The sequence below is a fragment of the Lampris incognitus genome, chromosome 3, assembly GCF_029633865.1.
Source record: "Lampris incognitus isolate fLamInc1 chromosome 3, fLamInc1.hap2, whole genome shotgun sequence".
Taxonomy (NCBI): Eukaryota; Metazoa; Chordata; class Actinopteri; order Lampriformes; family Lampridae; genus Lampris; species Lampris incognitus.
Genome location: NC_079213.1, coordinates 110,455,314 through 110,477,402, shown reverse-complemented (window position 1 = coordinate 110,477,402; position 22,089 = coordinate 110,455,314). Strand labels below are relative to the sequence as shown.

At 45.8% G+C, this 22,089-nt stretch overlaps 1 protein-coding gene across 1 annotated transcript; it reads right to left on the bottom strand.

The window, feature by feature from the left end:
- Positions 1–3,318: 3,318 nt before the first annotated feature.
- ttc14 (tetratricopeptide repeat domain 14) lies at positions 3,319–19,595 on the bottom strand. The gene is made up of 13 exons (XM_056276442.1): positions 18,931–19,595; positions 18,632–18,765; positions 18,270–18,469; positions 17,435–17,519; positions 13,443–13,572; positions 12,131–12,286; positions 11,550–11,621; positions 10,941–11,060; positions 8,921–9,043; positions 7,243–7,360; positions 4,929–5,035; positions 4,165–4,676; positions 3,319–3,927 (listed from the first exon to the last, which is right to left on the bottom strand). Exons 1-13 carry the CDS (start codon positions 19,062–19,064, stop codon positions 3,425–3,427), a joined length of 2,394 nt encoding a protein of 797 aa, XP_056132417.1. The 5' UTR covers positions 19,065–19,595; the 3' UTR covers positions 3,319–3,424.
- Between the last annotated feature and the right edge of the window lie 2,494 nt (positions 19,596–22,089).

The following is a 22,089-nucleotide window of genomic DNA, read 5'->3' as shown; positions in this document are numbered from 1 at the left end:
ATGGAAGGAGCGAACCCTGCTGTTTTTCCCCTTATACTGACCAACCATGCAAGCTTTTTCTACCACAGATGAAATTCGGTATAGAAAGCCAAAACCATCAGACCTGTATCAGATTGTGTTCCTATTCAAAAAATGCAAACTGTCTCTTATTTCCAAACAACTTGAATCGGCCCATGATCATCTATTATATAAAGATGCAGATACAAGAAAACCTCTGGTTTCTCCAGAACGGACCATTAGTAAGGAAACCGAAGCCACCCGATATTCGAAAGCCCTATTTATTCTTGACCAGACTAATGCTATAATGATCCACCTAAAACGACAGGAGAATTGCCCTCCTGCCCCTGTGCAGAGATCTTCATTCCTGCATGCTGCACATAGAAACCAATACAAAGCACCGAACAAAAAACCACAGAAAAACCCCATGCAAATGCCATACGTATAACAGTTTATTTCCTGTGCCCTCCACGCCAGGAATCCCAGGATCTTTTAATTAAGCGATTGATGAAGCCATTCTGGACCCCCCGCTGAGCTCAGAAACCACAGGATCTTCTTTAGCCGGTGGTTTGGGAAGATTAAGATATCAGGCCAGAGAGGGAGAGAGAGAGACAGGACGGGCCGGATCAAGAGTTGGCATGTATACAGTATTAGTTGGATAGAGTTCTCTTTGCTGCCTGTATATTAGTACTTAATCTGCCCTAACAAGATAGAGAGGGACATGTAGCCCCGCTCTGCCGCATCGCTGATGATGGGCCCCTGTAATGACGGAGGGAGAGGGAGAGGTTGGCAGCTAAGCCTGGGGTAAGCTACTTTGGCACAGGCGGATGCATGGCTGGTTGCACCGCCACCGCTGTATGTGGTGTGGGTGTGTGTGTGTGTGTGTGTGTCCAGTTATTAAATCAAAAACGTGACACCAAGTAGCTTAGACCACCAATAAGCCCTAAGGCCACTTCAGGGTTTAAAGTTGAAGGGTGAAAGACAAACGTCGGTGTGAAGGCCGTCCTAAGGGCAAAAGATATATGTGGGACAAACGGGCGAAGAGATATGAAAACGCGAGGACGTTTCCCACGTTGAATTTACTTGTCGAAGCCTGATTAAAAAAAAAAAAAAAAACCAAAACATTTAAGGGTCAAAACGTAGTATTCCTATCTAACCCCATAACATTTAGCTATGTGTCATGGCCACAGTCAGCCCACTGGAAGGTGTAAATATGGACCCTTTGGGCGTCGGCGTAGCTTAGCGGTCTATTCCGTTGCCTACTCACATAGGGATGGGCGGTTCGAATCCCTGTGTTACCTCCGGCTTGGTCGGGCGTCCCTACAGACACAACTGGCCGTGTCTGAGGGTGGGAAGCCGGATGTGGGTGTGTGTCCTGGTCGCTGCACTAGCGCCTCCTCTGGTTGGCCGTGGCACCTGTTCAGGAGGGAGAGGGAACTGGGGGGGGGGGGGACAGCGTGACCCTCCCACGTGCTAAGAAGCGGCTGGCGACTCCACATGTATGGGAGGAGGCGTGTGGTCGTCTGCAGCCCTCCCCGGATCGGCAGAGGGGGCGGAGCAGCCGCCGGGACGGCTCAGACGAGCGGGGTAATTGGCCGGATACATAACCACTAACATTATTATCTAAGTATCTTTGATTCAAACCCAAACGCCAATAAGCCCGGGCAAAATTTAGCAAGTTTGAACTCTGCCAGCACCACAAGAGCGCTACAGGAGGTCGTTCCTGCCTGTGGCCCTCAAACTTTACAACTCCTCCCTCAGACTCGGACCGTCAGACACTCTGAGGTAGTGGTCACTGGACCGGCCCTGTGGCGTTTTGTTCGTGCTGCTTGTTGTGTGCTGCGGTAGTGCAGTATAGATAGGGTGCTATGTGCGCCACGCTTGTTGATATATTTTGTTCTTACTTCAATTTCTTATTTATCTTTTATTCCTGTTTCTATTTTCTTATCTTGTATATTGTCAATTTTTAGTTATTAGAGCGCGAGTGTCTGTAATAGGACTCAATTTCCCCCTCGGGGATGAATAAAGTATTCTGATTCTGATTACCAGTGTAGGACAGGGGCGGATCTACAGGGTGGCAACAGGGGTGGCAGCTGCCACCTCTGGGACTCAGTCTTGCCACCCTGTTTATAAATCAGATAATATGTTTTTAAAGTATATTTTATGTACATGCATGGTGAAGGTCAGTGAGACCCGCACCAAACTCATCTCAAACAGAAGTCGCCGATTTAGAAGCCCCCCTCCCCCCCACAGGGGCGGATCTACAGGGTGGCAGCTGCCACCCCTTTGCCACCCCAGGGAAAAATCTCTAGATCCGCCACTGGTGTAGGATAACTGACTGGAAGTCGGTTATAAAGTAGTTCACCGTATTCCTCAACCTGCTTCCATCTGAAAGCCGCTACCCTAAAGTGAAGATTTCCTGGAGAAAAAGCATCACTTCCCGATATGAACCTCGAGTGGACTACAAAGCAACAACAAAACCTCTGCCGAATGAGCAACAGATTCTACCGAACCTCTCGACGCACTGGTCACCTCAGAAACTGGGCTCGGGACCAAAAACAAAAAACCAACAACGCAGCCAAGGGCGTGACTCATGAACACATTTATTAGAAACAGAAAAGGAAAAATAAAACACTTTAAGGTGAGAGACGTTCCAGGTATCGTCTTACGTCTCTGAAACCACGCGAAGAATAATGACATGGCACACAGTATTGAGAAACTGACGTTTTCTATCGGTGCTTCGTTGACTCGAGGTCGCCGCGTTTTCCATCAAGTATGGGCAAAAAATGCTCTGGAGTAAACGATGTAGAAATCTAAAATTTCCACGGCTTCTTTTTTTTCCCCCCTATCGGCGTCCTAACACTATGGGTTGTATCGCAAGATTTTAACAGTCGGCGTTTTCCCGAAAGAGGTTGAACGAGCCAAACATGTGCGGACATAAGGCAGAATCTTTAACCGATAAAAATGCCTGAACATTTCACAGAAACACAATCGAGAGAGGGTCATGTTCACAGACGTCAGAACCTGACAACAGAAGAGCTATTAAGGCCTTGAATCTACCGTTAAAAAGAACACATATCACCGTAAAACGACTAAGGGATCATCTTCAACACTGGGGTGGACTAAGAACCCGGAGCGTTCAATACCCGACATTGGCTCCTACTGCTCAGCACACAGCGGCGAGCTACACTTTTTTCATGCATGAACCAGATGGTGAATCCATGGCGGGAAAAAGCCATTGACAGTCTCTTCTCCTGTACCTCAATTCCCATTTCCTATTCCATTTGATTTGGGACCAGACCCCCCAAACCCCCACGGTTGGTGAACAAATCAGAGTCTTGTCATGGCGCATATCATTAGCAAATGGAGATGCTAACCTTAAATCTAACACGGTTATGGCAAAAAGAAAAGAAAAAAAGGGTTTTGGTTACTTCTTTGGCCTGACTTCTTTCTCCTTCTCGAACTGGGCAATCTGACTGAAGATATCCATTAAGTTAGCAGGGACAGCTTTCTTAGGCCCTCCCCCTGGTGCTGCGGTCGCACCACCCTGCCCGTTGCTGGTCCCGGCAGCTGTCAATCGTGTTTTGTCGCCTCCCGCTGACCTGCAATTATCTCTGCTCCCTTCCTTCACCCTGTCCCTCTTCCTCTCCTCTGCCTCCCCCCTCCCATACCGACCGCTGTCTAGGGAGCTCCTCCTATGCGAGAAGTCGTTCCTCGCCCTGCCGTCGGACTGTTTGGAGGCGGAACTGGCGCGCCCATCAAAGTCGGCTTTCCGCGGCAACTTCCTGGAATACTCTGTCAGGAGGCGAGGCTTGCGCAAGTCCTCAGCCTCCGCTGATGAGGAGGACAGCTTTCGTTTCCCCCTGTCATCTAAACTGCTCCTCCTGGAAGCGCCGCTGTCCCTCCTCTCCCGCCCGTTCAACTCTCTCCCTCCCTCTCTACTCTTCTCCCTCTTTTCTCTGCTCCGCCTCTTCCTGCTCTCCCCCCTGTCTGTGCTCCTACTCTGACTGCGTTTGCTCCTCCGCCTCCCCCTGCTGCCACTCCCCCCCCTATCTGTGCTCCTACTCCGACTGCATTTACTCCTCCGCCTCCCCCTGCTGCCACTCCCTCCCCTATCTGTGCTCCTACTCTGACTGCATTTACTCCTTTGCCTCCCCCTGCTGCCACTCTCCCCCCTGTCTGTGCTCCTACTCCGACTGCATTTACTCCTCCGCCTCCCCCTGCTGCTCTTTTTGCTGCTGTCCGTGCGGGGGGAGGTGTCAAAGGACTCATCCTCCGAGGCTGCCGACAGCGAGTAGAGCTGACAGATCCTCTTGTCTTCCACCTCCCTCTCCTCATCTTTCTCCCCCAACCATGGACCTCCGCTCTGGTTGAGAAAGGTGGCGGAGGTGTTTGGGGGAGCAGGGTACCACTCCTCCTCCTCCTCTTTCACATCCTCTCTCCCTTTACCCTCTCGCCCTCTCCTCCCCTCGCCCTTACTCTTCCGGTTGTCCCCAGAGGAGACCCTGCGACGGCGGCTGCTCTTCTTTTCCGACCTGCTTCGCTTCTTCTTCTTCCTCTTTTTGGACCTCCTGCCTGAGGAGGAGGAGGAAGAAGAGGAGGACGAGGAGGAAGAGGAGGACCGTCTGGAGGAAGACGAAGAGGAGGACGTGGTTGATTTTTTCCGTTTCCTTTTCATCCTAAACAGAGAGAGGACGCATACTGACAGTCCAGTCCTGAATGCAGAGACGGTGTGGAGTCATGTGCATCCTTTGCATGTTAAGTTACTCATGTTTAAGGTGCTTTAATTTTCCCAATATCTGCTAACTTGAGTACAGCCAGTCTGGACTGAGTGGCATGCACTTGTCAGTGTGTACAGGACAGAGTATTTACCAGTACTTAACAATATGACACAATATTTACCTTACATGGAACAATCAGAACCAACTCACCTCTTTTCTTCTTTTAAAATCTTACGCAATTTCTCAGCACTCGTCTGGCTGGTCTTAGCTTTCTCTTCTTCCTTTGCCAGGGCCTCCTCTCGCAGGCGAATCGATTTCTTTACAAGGCAGCCAGGCAAAGCCAGTACAACAGCAGCCCACAGTGCGCACAGAGGCAATTTATCCATATAAAAATCATACACCGTGTGGGATACCAGGCACGGAACAAAGACCCCAAAACCGCATGTCATTCATCCATTTATTCATTCAGTCATTCAGATACGGGAGGATGACGAAGAGGAATTCAAGTAAAAGGATTAGATAGAGATAGAAAGAGAGGGATGAGCGCAAGGAAAAGCATAGGAAAGTGTCCATACAGAAGATTGGGAGGAGAGAACGGAGAGTTTTACAGCACACACATATACAGTGCATTAAAGCGGTGTGATCCGAGAGCCAGATTGTCGGTGTAGAGACAGACAGGGGGTGAGCAGAGGTACAGAGAGAGAGAGAGACAGACAGACACAGCATTGGTTTTCCACAGCGAAAACAGGGTTGAACGGTTACCGTATGGAGACCAGGAACATGGCAGAGACCAGTCCCCAGCAACAGCGTTGACAAGGTTTGGATGTTTGTTTCCATCACGATGTGGAGGTGACCAGGTCGTTGGCATCGCAGGGTCCAAGAGCAGAGTCCCGGGGTCACACAGACACACACACACACCAAAACACTTCATCAGTATTACAAACCATGGCTTGTGTGTGTGTGTGTCTGCTAGGTAGGTATGCATCGGTCTGTCTGCATTTCTTTGTGTCTGAGCACATTCCCTATTTTTGTATGTCCACTATTTCTGCATCAAGACCAAGTGTGAAGGCTGCACCGATATTTTTGTGTTTAACATGTCTAATGATGTGTCTTTCAAAGTCTTTTAAACTAAAATCAGTGCCAATAAGGCTCGCCATTGGCTACATCCACAAAAATAACGACAGCAGTGGCCACAAATGTAACGGGAGCAGCAGTCTGCAGCCAAGGAAGCAAAAGCCAGCTCAAGCCCAGGTGGAGATTATGGAAACTCAACCGGCCAATGTGAACTGGAGTTTCACAAACGAGTCACGCCTCCCTATCAGCCAGGGTCGACTCGTACCTAAAGCCAAGTCAGTTGTCCTGGCGTTATCTGTGCCTGCCCGCTACCTTGGAGCCTGCTAAAAAAAAAAATTCCCTCAGAAATAAGGACCCATGGGCTTAACTGTTGACAAGTTCCTGATCCGTATCTCACGTGGGTGTTTTGATACGCTCACACTTCAGCTGAAGTGAAGAGCTGAGAAGTTGTGGAAGTTAAACCGATGTGATTTGATCAGACAGGTCTACTTTTACTTGGGCCAGCCACGTGTACAGTGTCAACAGAGCTGCTGTGGCCTTCTGGCAGTCCAGTGTTGAGCTCAGTACAATGGGGCACAATTTTGCGCAAATGTTCATCTTTAACTTGAGAAAAATTTTACAGCGTTAACTCATTTTATTGATATATGTTGTTATGTTATGTTGTTTCCGCCCAATGAGTGCTGGGATAGGCTCCAGCACCCCACGACCCTAATTAGGATAAGCAGATTGGAAAATGAATGAATGAAAAGTTAAATATGGGAAAATGTAAAAGTATTAAGGATAAGCCTATAATCAAGGCTCAGCAGTTTCGGTTTTTATTTTTCAAAGCCATCCAGCATGCCGAATTTCACCAAAAGAGGACACTGTTACATGTCCTCACACGAACAGGAACAACTTTTGGATCCGTGGAAACATAAAATCCAGGTGAAAATCAGTTTAAAAATCTGGGTATTTTTCGGTGAAAATGGGTAAAAACTGAAAACGCTGAGCCTTACCTATAATGCAAGCTCAGCTAGTTTGTGTGTGTTTTTTGTCAAATGAAGGAAGATGAATTAGTCGAAATTCAGATTAGCAGTATTTCAGTGTGCATGTGTGCGTTGTTAGGGATGCACGATATTAGAATTTTGCTGATATTCAATATGATGATATTTTCAAACACATTTTGTCCGATTGCTGATTCCGATACAAATATATACACTTTTTTTATTTCATTGAAGGGACACCAAGCCACTCCTGTACTAGAATTAACATATTACTCATATAGTAATGGCCTACTTGTAGATTCAGACATAAAACATTTCCCTTCATTCTACCCTAAATGCATCTTTTTACAAGTGTAGACACACTCATGGTTATCTAGCTAAAATGGAAGGAATCTGTGTGTGTGTGTGTGTGTGTGTGTGTGTGTGTGTGTGTGTATGTGTGTGTGTGTGTGTTGCGGCCAGCTCACCTGTATTGTGTCTGTGATTTTGCGCAGGGCTTCCTGGGCCTCGGGGTATGAGTCATCTAGAGACAGGGCTCTCCGGTACAAGCCCTCTGCTGTTACTAGTTTCTCCTGTTCCTCAAGCCTGGGGAGTACACACACGCACATGTGTAGTAAATGTCAAAGAAAATCGCTTTGGTCACAGGTTGCCAACAGATTAATCGGTGATGCCAGTTAGCCTGTTCTACTTCCTTCCTTTCTACTTCCTTGACGGCTGCCTTCCTGCTTCGAAGAAATTAATGTGTCATCAGAGCGGTGTTGTAGTACTCGAGTCCAGGACTCAGACTCAAGTCTGACTCCAGTCCTGATTTTCAGGACTGATGACTCGACTTGGACTTGAGCACTGGTGACTCGGACTCGAGCACTGACTCCATTTGGACTCGGAAATTGGAGATGAGGACTCGGACTTGTTAATTGATAAGACTGTTTTTTTTGTTTTTGTTAGTTTTTTGTAATAGGCCCTAATAATTTGGCATAAGATATTGATAGCTATATTAACGCCGTAACATTATTCAATTTGGAGCCAGGGCAGACACGCGTGTTACACCTACATGCGGATTTTACGGTGCCAGAGTGGCACACTGGAGCCCATCTTGGAACTCGACTCAGACTCAACCTTGATGACTTGGACTCGGACTCAGGTAATGGGGACTTGACTCGGACTCTTCTTTGGGGACTCAGACTCGACCTCGAGATTTAGTGACTCGACTACAACACTGCATCAGAGTTCACCCAGTGCAATTGAAAAATTGCATTTCTGTCCTTTTTCCGTATTAGTGCAGCCAAAAGATCCAACCCCCCCCCCCTTTTTCTCCCCAATTGTACCCAGCTAATTACCCCACTCTTCCGAGCTGCCCCAGTCGCTGCTCTCTCTCTGCCTCCCTCCTCTCTGCTGATCCGGGCAGGGCTGCAGACTACCACATGTCTCCTCCGCTTCTTTTCACTTGACAGTGTGGAGTTTCACCAGGGGGACGTAGCGTGTGGGAGGATCACGCTATTCTCCCCAGTTCCCCCTCCCCCCCGAACAGGCGCTCCTACCGACCAGAGGAGGCGCTAGTGCAGCGATCAGGACACATACCCACATCCGGCTTCCCTCCCGCAGACACGGCCAATTATGTCTGCAGGGACGCCTGATCAAGCCGGAGATAACACGGGGATTCGAACCGGCGATCCTCATGTCGGTAGGCAACGGAATAGACCGCTACGCTACCCGGACGCCCCAAAGATACACCATTTTAAAGGAGTTATAAATGTGGTCAATGCAGGGTACTGACACAGTGAACTAGAAAACCTCGTGTAACCCTGCAATAAAAAGTCATTGTAACCGTAAGTAAAGGAAGCAACGTATTCCTGCAACCAACATCTGGCGCAAAAGGTAGGTCATAGTTTCATCCAACGTGCTTAGAGTACACATGTTAGGTATACAAGGCTGCAGTGGGCATAACACGTCTGAGAGTCTTGCTCAGGCCTTGTGCCGAACATGTTGATGAGAATTTTTTTTTTTGTGCCTTGCCAAGTTCAGTTTTTGCATTCTTTAGAGTAAGTCTGAACTATCTTAACCACGAAACCTGCACTAGTACTGATCATGCCCCCCCCCCCCCAACACACACATACACATATACACACACACACAAGCACTACTCACTGCTTTCCTCTCTCCACCAGCGTCTGGCAGAGGTACTTCTTGGCGTTGCGGTGGTCCGGACAGCTCTCCAGCCCCAACTCGAAGTCTGATATAGCCTTCATTATGCTGCCTTTGTTTGCGTACCTAGGAATAGATGCAGTGTGTAACACATTAGGGTTAAGAAAATAACATCCACATTGAGAAATGATCGTTTTAGTCACGGTAGCTATCACCACAGTATAACTACATTCCTAGTACTATTTTTACTATAGACTAGGCTTGGAAAATATTTAAGATTTTGACCTGCTGTTCTGATTCGTGCTACCCCTATATTAACACTCCCGCATCTGAAAGTACAGGAAAAGCTTGTTGGTCCAAACTTCTTGTAAAAGGAGATTTCTGGTGAGTTGTTCTGATGACTAAAATCATGAGAAAGAGCATTTTCAGAACTTGCTCCAAATATAGAAACACGTGTCGAACATGTAGAAACACATCAAATCCCGCTGGATGATTTAGTTTCCAGCTGAAATGCTGTTAATGGTCTACACTGACAAGAGAATTCAACAGCTGTGTAAGGTTACTGGAATACAATTTTCACAGTGCAGCATAATTTCTTTTTACATGGCTGATCAGCTCAGGGTGTGACTTTTTAAAAAACATTTTATTAACACTGAATATTTCAAATTACCTCACCACAATAATATTCCAGTAAATTCAAATAAGCCAGCTTGAGCAGACAGACGGCGAACTGAGCAGTGTGCATTGTAATCATCCTTAACTTCTTTTTTTTTTGTATCCCCCCCCCCTCCCTTTTCTCCCAGTTGTACCCGGCCAATTACCCCACTCTTCCGAGCTGTCCCGGTAGCTGCTCCACCCCCTCTGCCGATCCGGGGAGGGCTGCAGACTACCACATGCCTCCTCCCATACATGTGGAGTCGTCAGCCGCTTCTTTTCACCTGACAGTGAGAAGTTTCACCGGGGGGACGTAGCGCGTGGGAGGATTACGCTAATCCCCCCCTGTCCCCCCCCCCGAACAGAGGAGGTGCTAGTGCAGCGACCAGGACACATACCCACATACAGGACACAACAGACCCACATCATCTTTTGTCACAGAGTAGAAAAGACATGACTGTTGAGGAGAGGGCTTGCCTAAATAGATTTTAAAACTAGATTATAAATCATAGGCTTTCAATAAATGTTTTAACATTTGGAGACGCCACAGATAAACCTTACACAACTTACAAGAAATTCTCTTGTCATGCTGCTGTTTAAAACCTTTGACATTTACTTAATTGCCTCTTCACTCCTTTCTTTTCTTGTGTCTTCACTTGTGATTTAAAAGTTAAGAATGATAGGGGGTGTCCGGGTGGCGTGGCGGTCTATTCCGTTGCCTACCAACATGGGGATCGCCGGTTCGAATCCCCGTGTGGTCGGGCGTCCCTACAGACACAAGTGGTCGTGTCTGTGGATGGGAAGCCGGATGTGGGTATGTGTCCTGGTTGCTGCACTACCGCCTCCTCTGGTCAGTCGGGGCGCCTGTTTGGGGGGAAGGGGGAACAGCGTGATCCTCCCACGCACTACGTCCCCCTGGTTAAACTCCTCACTGTCAAGTGAAAAGAAGCGGCTGGCGACTCCACATGTACCGGTGGAGACATGTGGTAGTCTGCAGCCCTCCCCGGATCAGCAGAGGGGGTGGAGCAGCGACCGGGACGGCTCGGAAGAGTGGGGTAATTGGCCGGGTACAAATTTTTTTCTCCCCAAGAACAATTGGGGAGAAAAAGGGGGAAAATCCAAAAAAGACAAAAAATTTGTCTACAATGCCAACTGCCATTTGCCTTGCACATGGGTGTGTGCAAGGCAGAGTTGTCTTTCACACCCCATGCACGGGGTGTGCAAGGCAACTCTGTTTTATTTTGAATGGATCTCTGGGATCTGGAGTGGTCAAACACCAACGCAACTACCAAAACAACGGTAGGTGTCAGCAAGTTTCACAATCTATGATCTTCAGGATCGCAGAATTAAATCAAAATAATCAACTCACAGTGCTCCGCGCGCCACCAGAGCCTCCACATTATTAGTGTCGATCTCCAAGGCTTTATTGTACTCATTCATCGCTTCCACAGGGCGACCGTGCTTGAAGTGTTCCACCCCAGCACGCACGCTGAAAGGGAAAAGGCAACGGATGAGGTCAAGTTTAGCTGTTAAGCCCTGAAATCAAAGATACGGTCTCAAGAGGGCACAGGTAGATACAGGAGGAACAAATGGACGACACCCGCACGTCTTCAAACTATGATCCAGATGACAAAAAAACTCCACAGGGAAGAAAAAAATAACTTTAAAGATGGGCAGACAGACACAGAGAGACAGAGAAAAGGGGCAGATGGACAGAGACAGATCACCAAAGTCGAGGACGACAAAGCTAGTTTATATCGAAAACTGAAATAACATAAAAAGATTTTAATCCCAGGGTGGTTAAGTAGGTTTATTCTAGTGTTTCTATCCCAATACGTTGTTAATCATCCTTTCAAGTCCCACTAAGGTACCTCAACAAAAAGCTAGACCATGGGCCTTAGCCAGGTCTCTGGAATTCCAGAGGATCTCATTGTCACAGGTGTTGCTTCATCCAAGTATTACTTAAATAGAGACTTACCACTTCAGAGCCCAGGATGCAGACTGCTTCTTCCTAATTGTTGAGGCAAAGTCTTCCTCCAGAAAATGCTTACTGCGGAAAAGAGGGGCAAAGAAAGGAATCAAGCTCATCAAAGGTGGTAATGGCGTTGAAAGTATTCATTCATCAACGTGGAATTGTCGTAACAAATATGTTAGGCCATAGATTTCCTCTCACAAGTTACCGCCACCTTTCAAACCATGTAACCAGTGACGCAGACAGTAAAAAGGTCAGGAGAGTACCTCATTCTACCCTTACCAACCCAGTGAGCAAAAATCAGTCAGCCAGCATCCCCATAAATCAATCAATCAACCAACCAATCAATAAATAGTATATCAATGAATAGTAAACCGGGTAGCAAGCCATGAAAACCCAAGTTTTTCCTCATTTTTGATGGTGTGGGGCAGCTAAATTTGACGTGACCACCTCTTTCTTGAACCAGTCAGCCATGAGTCGGGCTGCAAACCAGTAGGCCAATCATCAGTGATGCTAACAGGACAGAACATTTCACAGTCTTCCTGAGCATGCGGCCAGTCAATGAAAAAGCCAGCCAACAGATTTACCTCTGCAGTCCTCTCATTAGTGATGGCGGTTGGGAGTCGCTAACCCCCACCTTCCTCAGCAGGTAGTCCACGACAGAGGGGTTCTGGTAACCATGGCAACTTCCCAGAAGATGCTCGTACGTTTCGCTGGTGTCCTTGGAGGCATACAAGGCACGGCTGCAGGGAGAACAGGAAAAGTGGTTTCACTTTTCATCCCAGTTAGCATAACACACATAATACACATCTCATTTTATTTCTATTTTCTCAGAATTAAACTTTCACACCAAGCAGAGCAGAGCAGAGCTTTGACCTGATCTCAGCTGTAATCTTGAAGTTTATTTTCCAGGTCATGTGTCGTATGGAAGTATTATCAGTCTCTGCAGTATAGCCCAATAGTCCATCATTTAGCTGGTCACGCATAATTCAAAATTGACAGAAACCACAAGTGGAGAAACAGCTGTTGGAAAATAATTGCATGTATGGTCTCCAACTTTGACTTGTTGGTTAAATGTATGATAAATGATTATTGCATAAAACAGCAGAGCTTGCTGTCCTCTTCCACTGTGGTATTTTTGAAAAGAGAAATACAGTATGTGAGTGTGAAGGTGATAAGGTTGTTCTGAGTTCTGTACGCGAGAAATCTCAGATTAATTTTTGATACGATCACCCTTGGCTGTCAAATCATATCGACTCAGATTCATGTTAGAAACAGGGCCAAGGTGGGGGCGTCCACGTAGCGTAGCAGTCTATTCCATTGCCTACCAACACGGGGATCGTCGGTTCGAATCCCCGCGTTACATCCAGCCTGGTCAGGTGTCCCTACAGACACAATTGGCGGTGACAGCGGGTGGAAAGCCAGATGTGGGTATGTGTCCTGGTTGCTACACTAACGCCTCCTCTGATCGGACGGGGCGCCTATTCAGGTGGGAGGGGGATCTGGAGGGAATAGAATGATCCTCCCACGCGCTACGTCCCCCTGGAGAAACTCCTCACTGTCAGGTGAAAAGAAGTGGCTGGTGACTCCACATGTATCGGAGGAAGCATGTGGTAGTCTGCAGCCGTCCCCGGATCGGCAGAGGGGATGGAGCAGTGACTGCGCAAGCTCGGAAGAGTGGGATAATTGGCCAGATACAATTGGGGAGAAAACGGGGGGGAAATCCAAAAAACAAAAAAAGAAACAGGATCACGGTTAGGGTCAGTACACGGTTCGGGTCAGGGAAACGTCAAGGTCAATGTATCAAATGTTGAGCTGAGAAAATCTCTCACTTGCAGAAATCAGGACATGTCACGTGATCTCGTGACACTGCAGAATATTTGGAAGAGTGTGGGTCACCTGTAGTGTATGGGCAGCTCCTCCCTGGCAATGACACCCAGCTTAACGTGCTGTAGACTGGGGGAGAGAGAGGAGGGGTGGAGGGATACCATGATCTTCTCCTGGAAGCGATCAATATCTTTCACTCCACCTAAAAGGAAACAGAGTGAGGAATTCATATTAATATCTACTACCAATTCGGCTGCTCCTGTTAAGGGTCACCGCAGCAGATCATCGGTTTCCATCTCTTCTTGTCCTCTGCAACTTCCTCTGTCATGGCAGCCACCTGCATGTCCTCCCTCACCACATCCAACCTCCTCTTTGACCTTCCTCTTTTCCTCTTCCACGGCAGCTCCATATTCAGCATCCTTCTTCCAATATACCCAGCATCTCTCCTCCACACGCGTCCACACCATTTCAATCTTGCCTCTCTTGCTTTGTCTCCAAACCGTCCAACCTCAGCTGTCCCTCTAATATACTCGCTCCTAATCCTGTCCTTCTTCATCACTCCCATTGAAAATCTTAGCATCTTCAAGTCTGCCAACTCCACCTCCGCCTCCTGTCTTTTCATCAGTGCCACTGTCTCCAAACCATATAACATAGCTGGTCTCACTACCATCTTGTAAACCTTTCCTTTATCTCTTGCTGGTACCCTTCTGTCACACATCACTCCTGACACTCTTCTCCACCCACTCCACCCTGCCTGCACTCTCTTCTTCACCTCTCTTCCGCAATCCCAATTACTTTGAACAGTTGACCCCAAGTATTTAAACTCATTCAACTTCATCACCTCTACTCTTTGCATCCTCACCATTCCACTCTCCTCCCTCTCATTCACACATATGTATTCCGTCTTGCTCCTACTGACTTTCATTCCTCTTCTCTCCAGTGCATACCTCCACCTCTCCAGGCTTTCCTCAACCTGCGCCCTACTCTCGCTACAGATCACAATGTCATCCACAAACAGCATAGTCCACGGAGACTCCTGACTGGTATCGGCCGTCAACCTGTCCATCACCATTGCGAACAAGAAAGGGCTCAGAGCCGATCCTTGATGTAACCCCAAAACACCTTGAACCCATCTGTCATTCCAACTGCACACCTGCACCACTCCTACATACTTCTCTGCAACTCCCGACTTCCTCATACAATACCACACCTCCTCTCTCGGCACCCCGTCGTATGCTTTCTCTAAATCCACAAAGACACAATGTGATTCCTTCTGCTTCTCTATACTTCTCAATCAACATTCTCAAAGCAAACATCACATCTGTGGTGCTCTTTCATGGCATGAAACCATACTGCTGCTCGCTGATCATCACCTCTCCTCTTAACCTAGCTTCTGTTACTCTTTCCCATATCTTCATGCTGTGGCTGATCAAATATATACCTCTGTAGTTGCTACTGTTCTGCACATCGACCTTGTTCTTGAAAATTGGTACCAGTATGCTTCTTCTCCACTCCTCGGGCATCCTCTCACTTTCCAAGATTGTGTTAAACAACCTAGTTAAAACCCCCACTGCCATCTCTCCTAAACATCTCCATACCTCCACAGGTATGTCATCTGGACCAACTGCCTTTCCACTCTTCATCCTCTTCATAGCTGCCCTCACGTCCTCCTTGTTAATCCACTGCACTTCCTGATTCACTATCCCCACATCATCCAACCTTCTCTCTCTTATTTTCTTCCTTCATCAACTCCTCAAAGTACTCCTTCCACCTTCTCAACACACTCTCCTCGCTTGTCAGCACATTTCCATCTCTATCCTTCACCACCCTGACCTGCTGCACATCCTTCCCAGCTCAGTCCTTGTCTAACCAATCAGTACAAGTCCTTTTCTCCTTCCTTAGTGTCCAACCTCTCATACAACTCACCGTACGCCTTTTCCTTTGCCACCTCTCTCTTCACTTTATGTTGCATCTCCTTGTACTCCTGTCTACTTTTTCATCGCTCCGACTATCCCACTTCTTCTTTGCCAACCTCTTTCTCTATATACTTTGCTGTACATCCTCATTCCACCACCAAGTCTCCTTGTCTTCCTTCCTCTGTCCAGATGACACACCAAGTCCTTTCCTAGCTGGCGCCCTCACTATTTCTGCAGTGGTTGCCCAGCCATCCGGCAACTCTTCACTACCACCCAGTCCCTGTCTTAACTCCTCCCTGAACTCCACACAAGTCTTCCTTCTTCAACTTCCACTATTTGATCCTTGGCTCTGCCTTTGCTCTTCCTCTTCTTGGTCTCCAAAGTCATCCTACAGACCACCATCCAATGCTGCCTAGCTACGTTCTCCCGTCACCACGTTGCAGTCTCCAAACCCTTTCAGAGTGCACCTCCTACATAAGATATAGTCCAACTATGTGCACTTTCCTCCACTATTATACATCACCCTGTGTTTCTCTTCTTGAAATATGTATTCACCACAGCCATTTCCATCTTTTTCGCAAAATCCACCACCATCTGTCCTTCCACATTCCTCTCCTTGACACCATACCTGCCCATCGCCTCCTCATCACATCTGTTCCCTTCACCAACATGGGATTTCATAAGAATATCTCACCCTTTTTTTCATGTGGATATCTGCATGGGTGGATAAGGCAAGCTCTGGAGACAGAACTCTCCCTTTACACTCATGTATTAAGCTGCTTTCACATCATCTGCGCAAAGCGTCAGCATCAACACCAGGTTGGGTGCGACCCCGTCACATGATCAGCATCAGTGCCAGCAGCAGTGGTGGTCACTACATTCACCCTGTCGAGTTTTTAAAACGACAGCATTCAGGAAAGAATAGAGAGGAGTTCAATTTCGGACTGCAGCCCGCATCAGCCAGTGACCGTAGCTAACCACATCGCCAATTAGTACATTCATAGAAGTGAATACAGACTGGCTGCATACGAATATGTAATTATTTAAAACTGTCAACCAACTTGGTAGTCCCATCGGCAAACTGACATCATTCCATGCCACGGACTTTTTAGTCAGATCGTGGTACGATTTAAGCGTCATGTTATATAATTCGGGATACACCGACACAAATAGAACAAGTTTCTCCTCCATTATTTTTTTTTTACATTTTGCGGCTACGATATGAAACTATGCTGTGACTGGTTGCGCATCGCAGGTCAGCGTCACGAAGGTCAAAGTTGAATATAGTTGAACTTTGAGAACAGCGCCAGGTTGTCTCCCAGCGTGTGCCCAGGGCAGCAGCAACGCTAGATCTGGCGGCGACGCTTGCCACATAGGAAGTGAATGACAGTGCCAGCGCCGAGCGTTTTTACTGCTAATCTTGTGATGAGCCCTTTAGAACTGCTCTAATTTCACACTGTGCGACTTAAACAAAAAACATTTGTCATCACTGCAATATTGCACAATCATTTTTATACGCATGTTATATGCCTTCGCAGGGTCTTGATGGAAACTGTAAAATCTGCTGTGGCGACCCCTGTACAACAGGGAAAAAGCAGAAGAAGAAGAAGAAGAAGAAGAAGAAGAATTGTTATATGCACAGAATAGCCCATATCTATAGGGTTATTATACTTATATCACCCGTCTATTATGCCAATGCAACTGCACTATCTTTAATGCCTTGTTACAGATGCATAGTTGTACATTGGCAGACGCGGACTGGGCAGTTCAGGTTAATGTGGGGCAGTGCAGGGCCATGAGACATTTACTTGGTTTCATTCATTAGCTTCAACATCAACCCCTGCTGTTATTTACTTGATTTATTTTCCTCCAGAAAAAAAACAAAAATTAGACAAAGCACCAAGAGGGCTAAGAATTTGAGGAGTGAACTGTCCAAGTATTCTATCCATGATTCATCATCCAGTACCAAATGCCAATTCTCTTGAATGTATCACAGGAAGTTGAATCAGTTCATCTGGACACGTTGATGATTTCCTTACCTGGATTATAGAGCATAAGTCCCAAGACAAGTTTAATTTGACAGTGACAAGCTGAAGCCTTTCCAAGTCTCTGCTGCAGTAAGCAGGCAGAACCTTCAAATTAACTAACCTCTGATGAAGTCCCCTATCTGGTAGTAGGACAGAGGGTCATCGTGGCTGCCAGTGGAAGGGATCTCTCTTATATGACATAGAGCCTAGAAGAAAAAAAAACAATGACCAAATCATATTCAAAGAAAACTAGGCTGCATCTTAGAAAAGTTGTACAGCGTAGGTCATTTTTAACAACATCAACAGTACAGGAAACATGAGAACCACTCAATGTCTATCTTACTGCAATCAAATTGCTCAAATTACTGCATCGAATATGCCTTATTCAGTGTGAGTCAAACAATGGGCCAGGGACAAGGATGTGGGCATATTTCTAGTCTGCTGAGTATGTGCCAACTCGCTTAGGGTTGAAACAGACTCCAAGTTGAAAGACCTTGAAAACTCCTGATATAACTCTCCAACTGACAGGCCCAGTTTTTTGTGCCTACCCTGGTACGACACAAAAATATAGTCATGAACACATCCAAACTTGAGTAGGACAGGTTCTGTGTATATATATATATATAAGAAAAAAAAAAGAAGAAAAAAAAACGATGAAAGGAATTCTCCACACATAAGAGCAATTAATCAGGGAACTTCAATTCCAGCATTGAGGATAGTTTCATCATTTCCTGCCGCTGTAGTCCCAATTAGTCCGATTTTTTAAGTGACTGATAACGTTGTGTATACAGCTGAAGATTGTTGTGTTGTGGTGTTGTTATTCTATGTTAAATACACTGAGAGAGCCATGAAACCAGGGTCAAATTCCATGTATGTGCAAGCCTACATAGTCAATAAACATGATTCTGATTCTGAAGTTGCTGTTGTACACTAAGTGGTATAGTTAAATCACCTACTGAAATTTCGAGGTCCTCTATGTCTCTTTCGAGTCCTCCTGCTATGCAGAGCAGAGTGAGGAAGAAGCCGTACTCTCTAATGTTGTTGATTCTGCCCAACACGGCGTCCCCTCTCTCTAGATCCCTGTACAGCATGGCCCTCCTCTCTTCATTGGAGACCTCCATGAATAGCTCCACCGGTGGCATGATGGCATAGGGCTCTGAGAGAGAGAAAAGACATTCCAAGCAGGTGCAAAAATCAATCGGTACAGAACCAACTCATACATGAGTGGCCCAACATATGGAATTTCTGAACCACCACAATAACATTTTTAACTAGTATGCGCTTACACCGCAACACATTCACACAGGTAAATACACACCTGCAGCCTCCTCTTCCTCTAGCACCTCTTCCCATGGAATGGCTGTCTTCCATGTGGGAGAGAACAAGATATCCGCTTTCCTGGCAATGAACTGTTCCACAAGGGGGCTGTGACTGTCCCTCCCACCATCCCCCCTGTCCACACCACACAAACATTTATTAGCGGCTCATTTTACAGTAACACACAGTAGTACCGCCATTAATGTACGCACTTATACTCTGCGGGTCCATGAGGGCTACAAGAAGAGCCATAAACCACCTACATATAGCTTAATGTTCTAGGTGGAGTCGTAAACTTACCTTTCACACGTGGCCTTGGTCAGGTCAGCGACTACAGCTTGAAAGTCTGGGTTTTCAATCTGCTCACATTTCAAGGTGTTGAACAGGGATTCTCCATGATAGGTCAGACACTGTCTCAGTAATTCTCTGTCCATTCTGTACTCTCCATTGCTGTCATATTACGCTACGTTAAAGACAAATCGGGATTAATACAGCTCGACGGGTCTTGCATAGTTTAAAGCCAAAATAGCTGGGCAGCCATCAGCGTTTAAAAAGGCATTGCCGAGAAAGCTGACCCATGCAACTACGCTATCCCTTTAATAACTATCGCGTTAACCAGGTTAGACTTTGACTACACAGAAGATGTTGCAAGAGAAAAGAGAGAATAAAGGGATGGGTCTAGGGACAGAGCTTAGTTAAGCTAATAATGACGTTAGCTCAGCAGCCACCTACGTTAGCCGAGTGGCTACCATCGGTGGACATGTGCTACGTAAAACCTTGCTACGGACGCGGCGTTAGCTAGCAAGGCGTACGTCACGTATGCTAATGCTGCGTAAACAGCCACAATGTGAAGGGCTGCGTCGCTGTTTAAGCGGACTCGCTCTATATAACTCACAGTGGTGTGGTCATTTAAAAACCAGCCATCTGCTCCTTGGCACGCTAACGACAAACAACACCACCATCAATCTCTTCCGTCTCTTCTGCGTCTTCTTCTTCTTCTTCGTCCGCTTCTTCTTTTCGGTGTTTATTGGCGGTTGGTAAACAACGAAAGGCGCATTACCGCCACCAGCTGGTAGGGAGTGTGGATCAGAACGTCTATTACGCCAGTGGTTCTCAACCTTTTTGGGGTCCTGGACTTTGATCTACCCTGAGGACCCCTCCACCTGATCTTGGGGGAGGGGGGTTGCAATTTGATAGAAACAGTAGAAACTGCATTTTAAATTGCATTATAGCATTTATTCACTCTTTGGGGCAAAAATAAGAGCTTTCAGTTGTAACTTAGATATAGTTAACAAAACAGAATTCTTATGCAGTAACTTTCAGATATATGTAACAACACAGAATATGTATTCATTAACTTTCAGATGTATGTAACAAAACAGAATATGTATTCAGTAACTTTCAGATATATGTAACAAAACAGAATTTTTATGCAGTAACTTTCAGATATAGTTAACAAAACAGAATATGTATTCAGTAACTTTCAGATGTATGTAACAAAACAGAATATGTATTCAGTAACTTTCAGATATATGTAACAAAACAGAATTCTTATGCAGTAACTTTCAGATATATGTAACAAAACAGAATATGTATTCAGTAACTTTCAGATATGTGTAACAAAACAGAATATGTATTCAGTAACTTTCAGATATATGTAACAAAACAGAATATGTATTCAGTAACTTTCAGATATATGTAACAACAGGATTTTTATGCAGTAACTTTTAACAATGCAAACGGGAGCGAGATCTCTTATTAAAATACAATAAATTACACTTGTGAAACAGATGTAATTAGAGAAAAAAGTCCCGTTACCCTTTATAGTTTAGGTAGATAAAGGTCTCAGTCACATTTGAGTAAAATAATCCTATTTCTATAAATGTCATAGGATCTTTTTTTTAAAGATATTTTATTTTCACTGACCCCTTGCAATTACACCACGGACCACTAGGGGTCCGCGGACCCCGGGTTGAGAAACACTGTATTACGCTACCCCCCCCCCAAAAAATCTCAAATCTTCTTAATTAAATTAGTTACTCTAAGAAAGCGAAACAAGATTTTTTATAACACTCAGCTGAGTTCTTCTGTAGAATAGCTACTAAATCAAATTGTATATTTATTTTTCTGAGATTTTGAGTCAGGCGCCTTCTTTCTGCCTCATATTTCTGACAATATAGCATAGCGTGCTGTAATGTTTCCTCCTGCCCACAGCAGTCACATCTGCCTGCGTTGTGTTGCCTCTTTTGAAAAGTGTGTTGTTTAGTCCAGTGTGTCCAAATCTGAGTCTTGAAATGATTGTCTCATCTCTCCTGCTCCTTCCTGCACACCTCATTTCTCCCACTTTTCCTTTGACCTGTGTAAAACCACCGTCCTTTCCTCTCTTCCTCCCATTGCTTTACCCACCTTTCCTTCAGTCTGTGCTTAATAATGCTCTTTATTTCTCTCTTGCTTAAAGTAACAACCAAATCAGTGTGAATGTGCTTTGTAGCCTTCTTTGCAACCTTATCGGCGCCTTCATTTCCCTCAATGCCAATGTGTGCCGGTACCCATAAAACTGATACTGTAAGGCCCATCACTTGAGTTCTATATAATGTTTGTTGTACCTCGATTAAAATGTCTTGTCTGCTGTCTGAATGACTGTATTGTAAACTGGCTAGCGATGAACTTGAGTCTGAACAAATGTTCTCAGTGGTCTTGTTTCCTCTATCCACTGCACTGCAACAATACTGCAAGCATTTCTGCTGTGTGTCCTGATATTTCCTCAATTATCATTTTCCCTACTTTAATATGAAATTCTGGAACAAACAAACAAAAATGCTACTCCTCCTTTATTTACTGAACTCTTTCATGCATCTGTATAAATCTGGACATAACTGTAATGATTATCAGTATAAGCCTGTATGGTATGTGAATCATAATTAAACTCTATCTTTAGTCTTCTTTTCTAATAGTGTGAAATCTACGGTAGCATCTGGAAGTATGCATGGCAAAGGCACCGTTGGACTAATGTTTAACTGATCTACTTCAAGTTCTGTTGCTTTCTGTGTCATTGTCCATCCAATGCTTTTTTGTTTCCCTCCTCTCCTTTTCCCAACAAGGGATTAAAATGTCTAGTGTTGGATGATCCTGACTGTGGCCCTGTAAATTAACCCAGTAGTTCAAGGATAGCTGTATCCTTCTCATTTCTTGTGGCATGTCTCCCATTTCCACCTGTATTGCTGCTGCTGTTGGGGTTGTTTTAAATGCACCCGTGCATAATCTCAAAGCCTGATACTGTATCTTATCTCATGTTTTTTAAAGAAGTGCTTGCTGCTGACCCATACACCACACAACCATAATCTAATACTGACCCAATCAAACCACTGTATATGGCCTTCTAAGCAGTTCTATCTGCCCCCCATTCACTTCCAACTAAACACCTCATTACATTTAGTCCCTTCCTACATTTGTCCACTA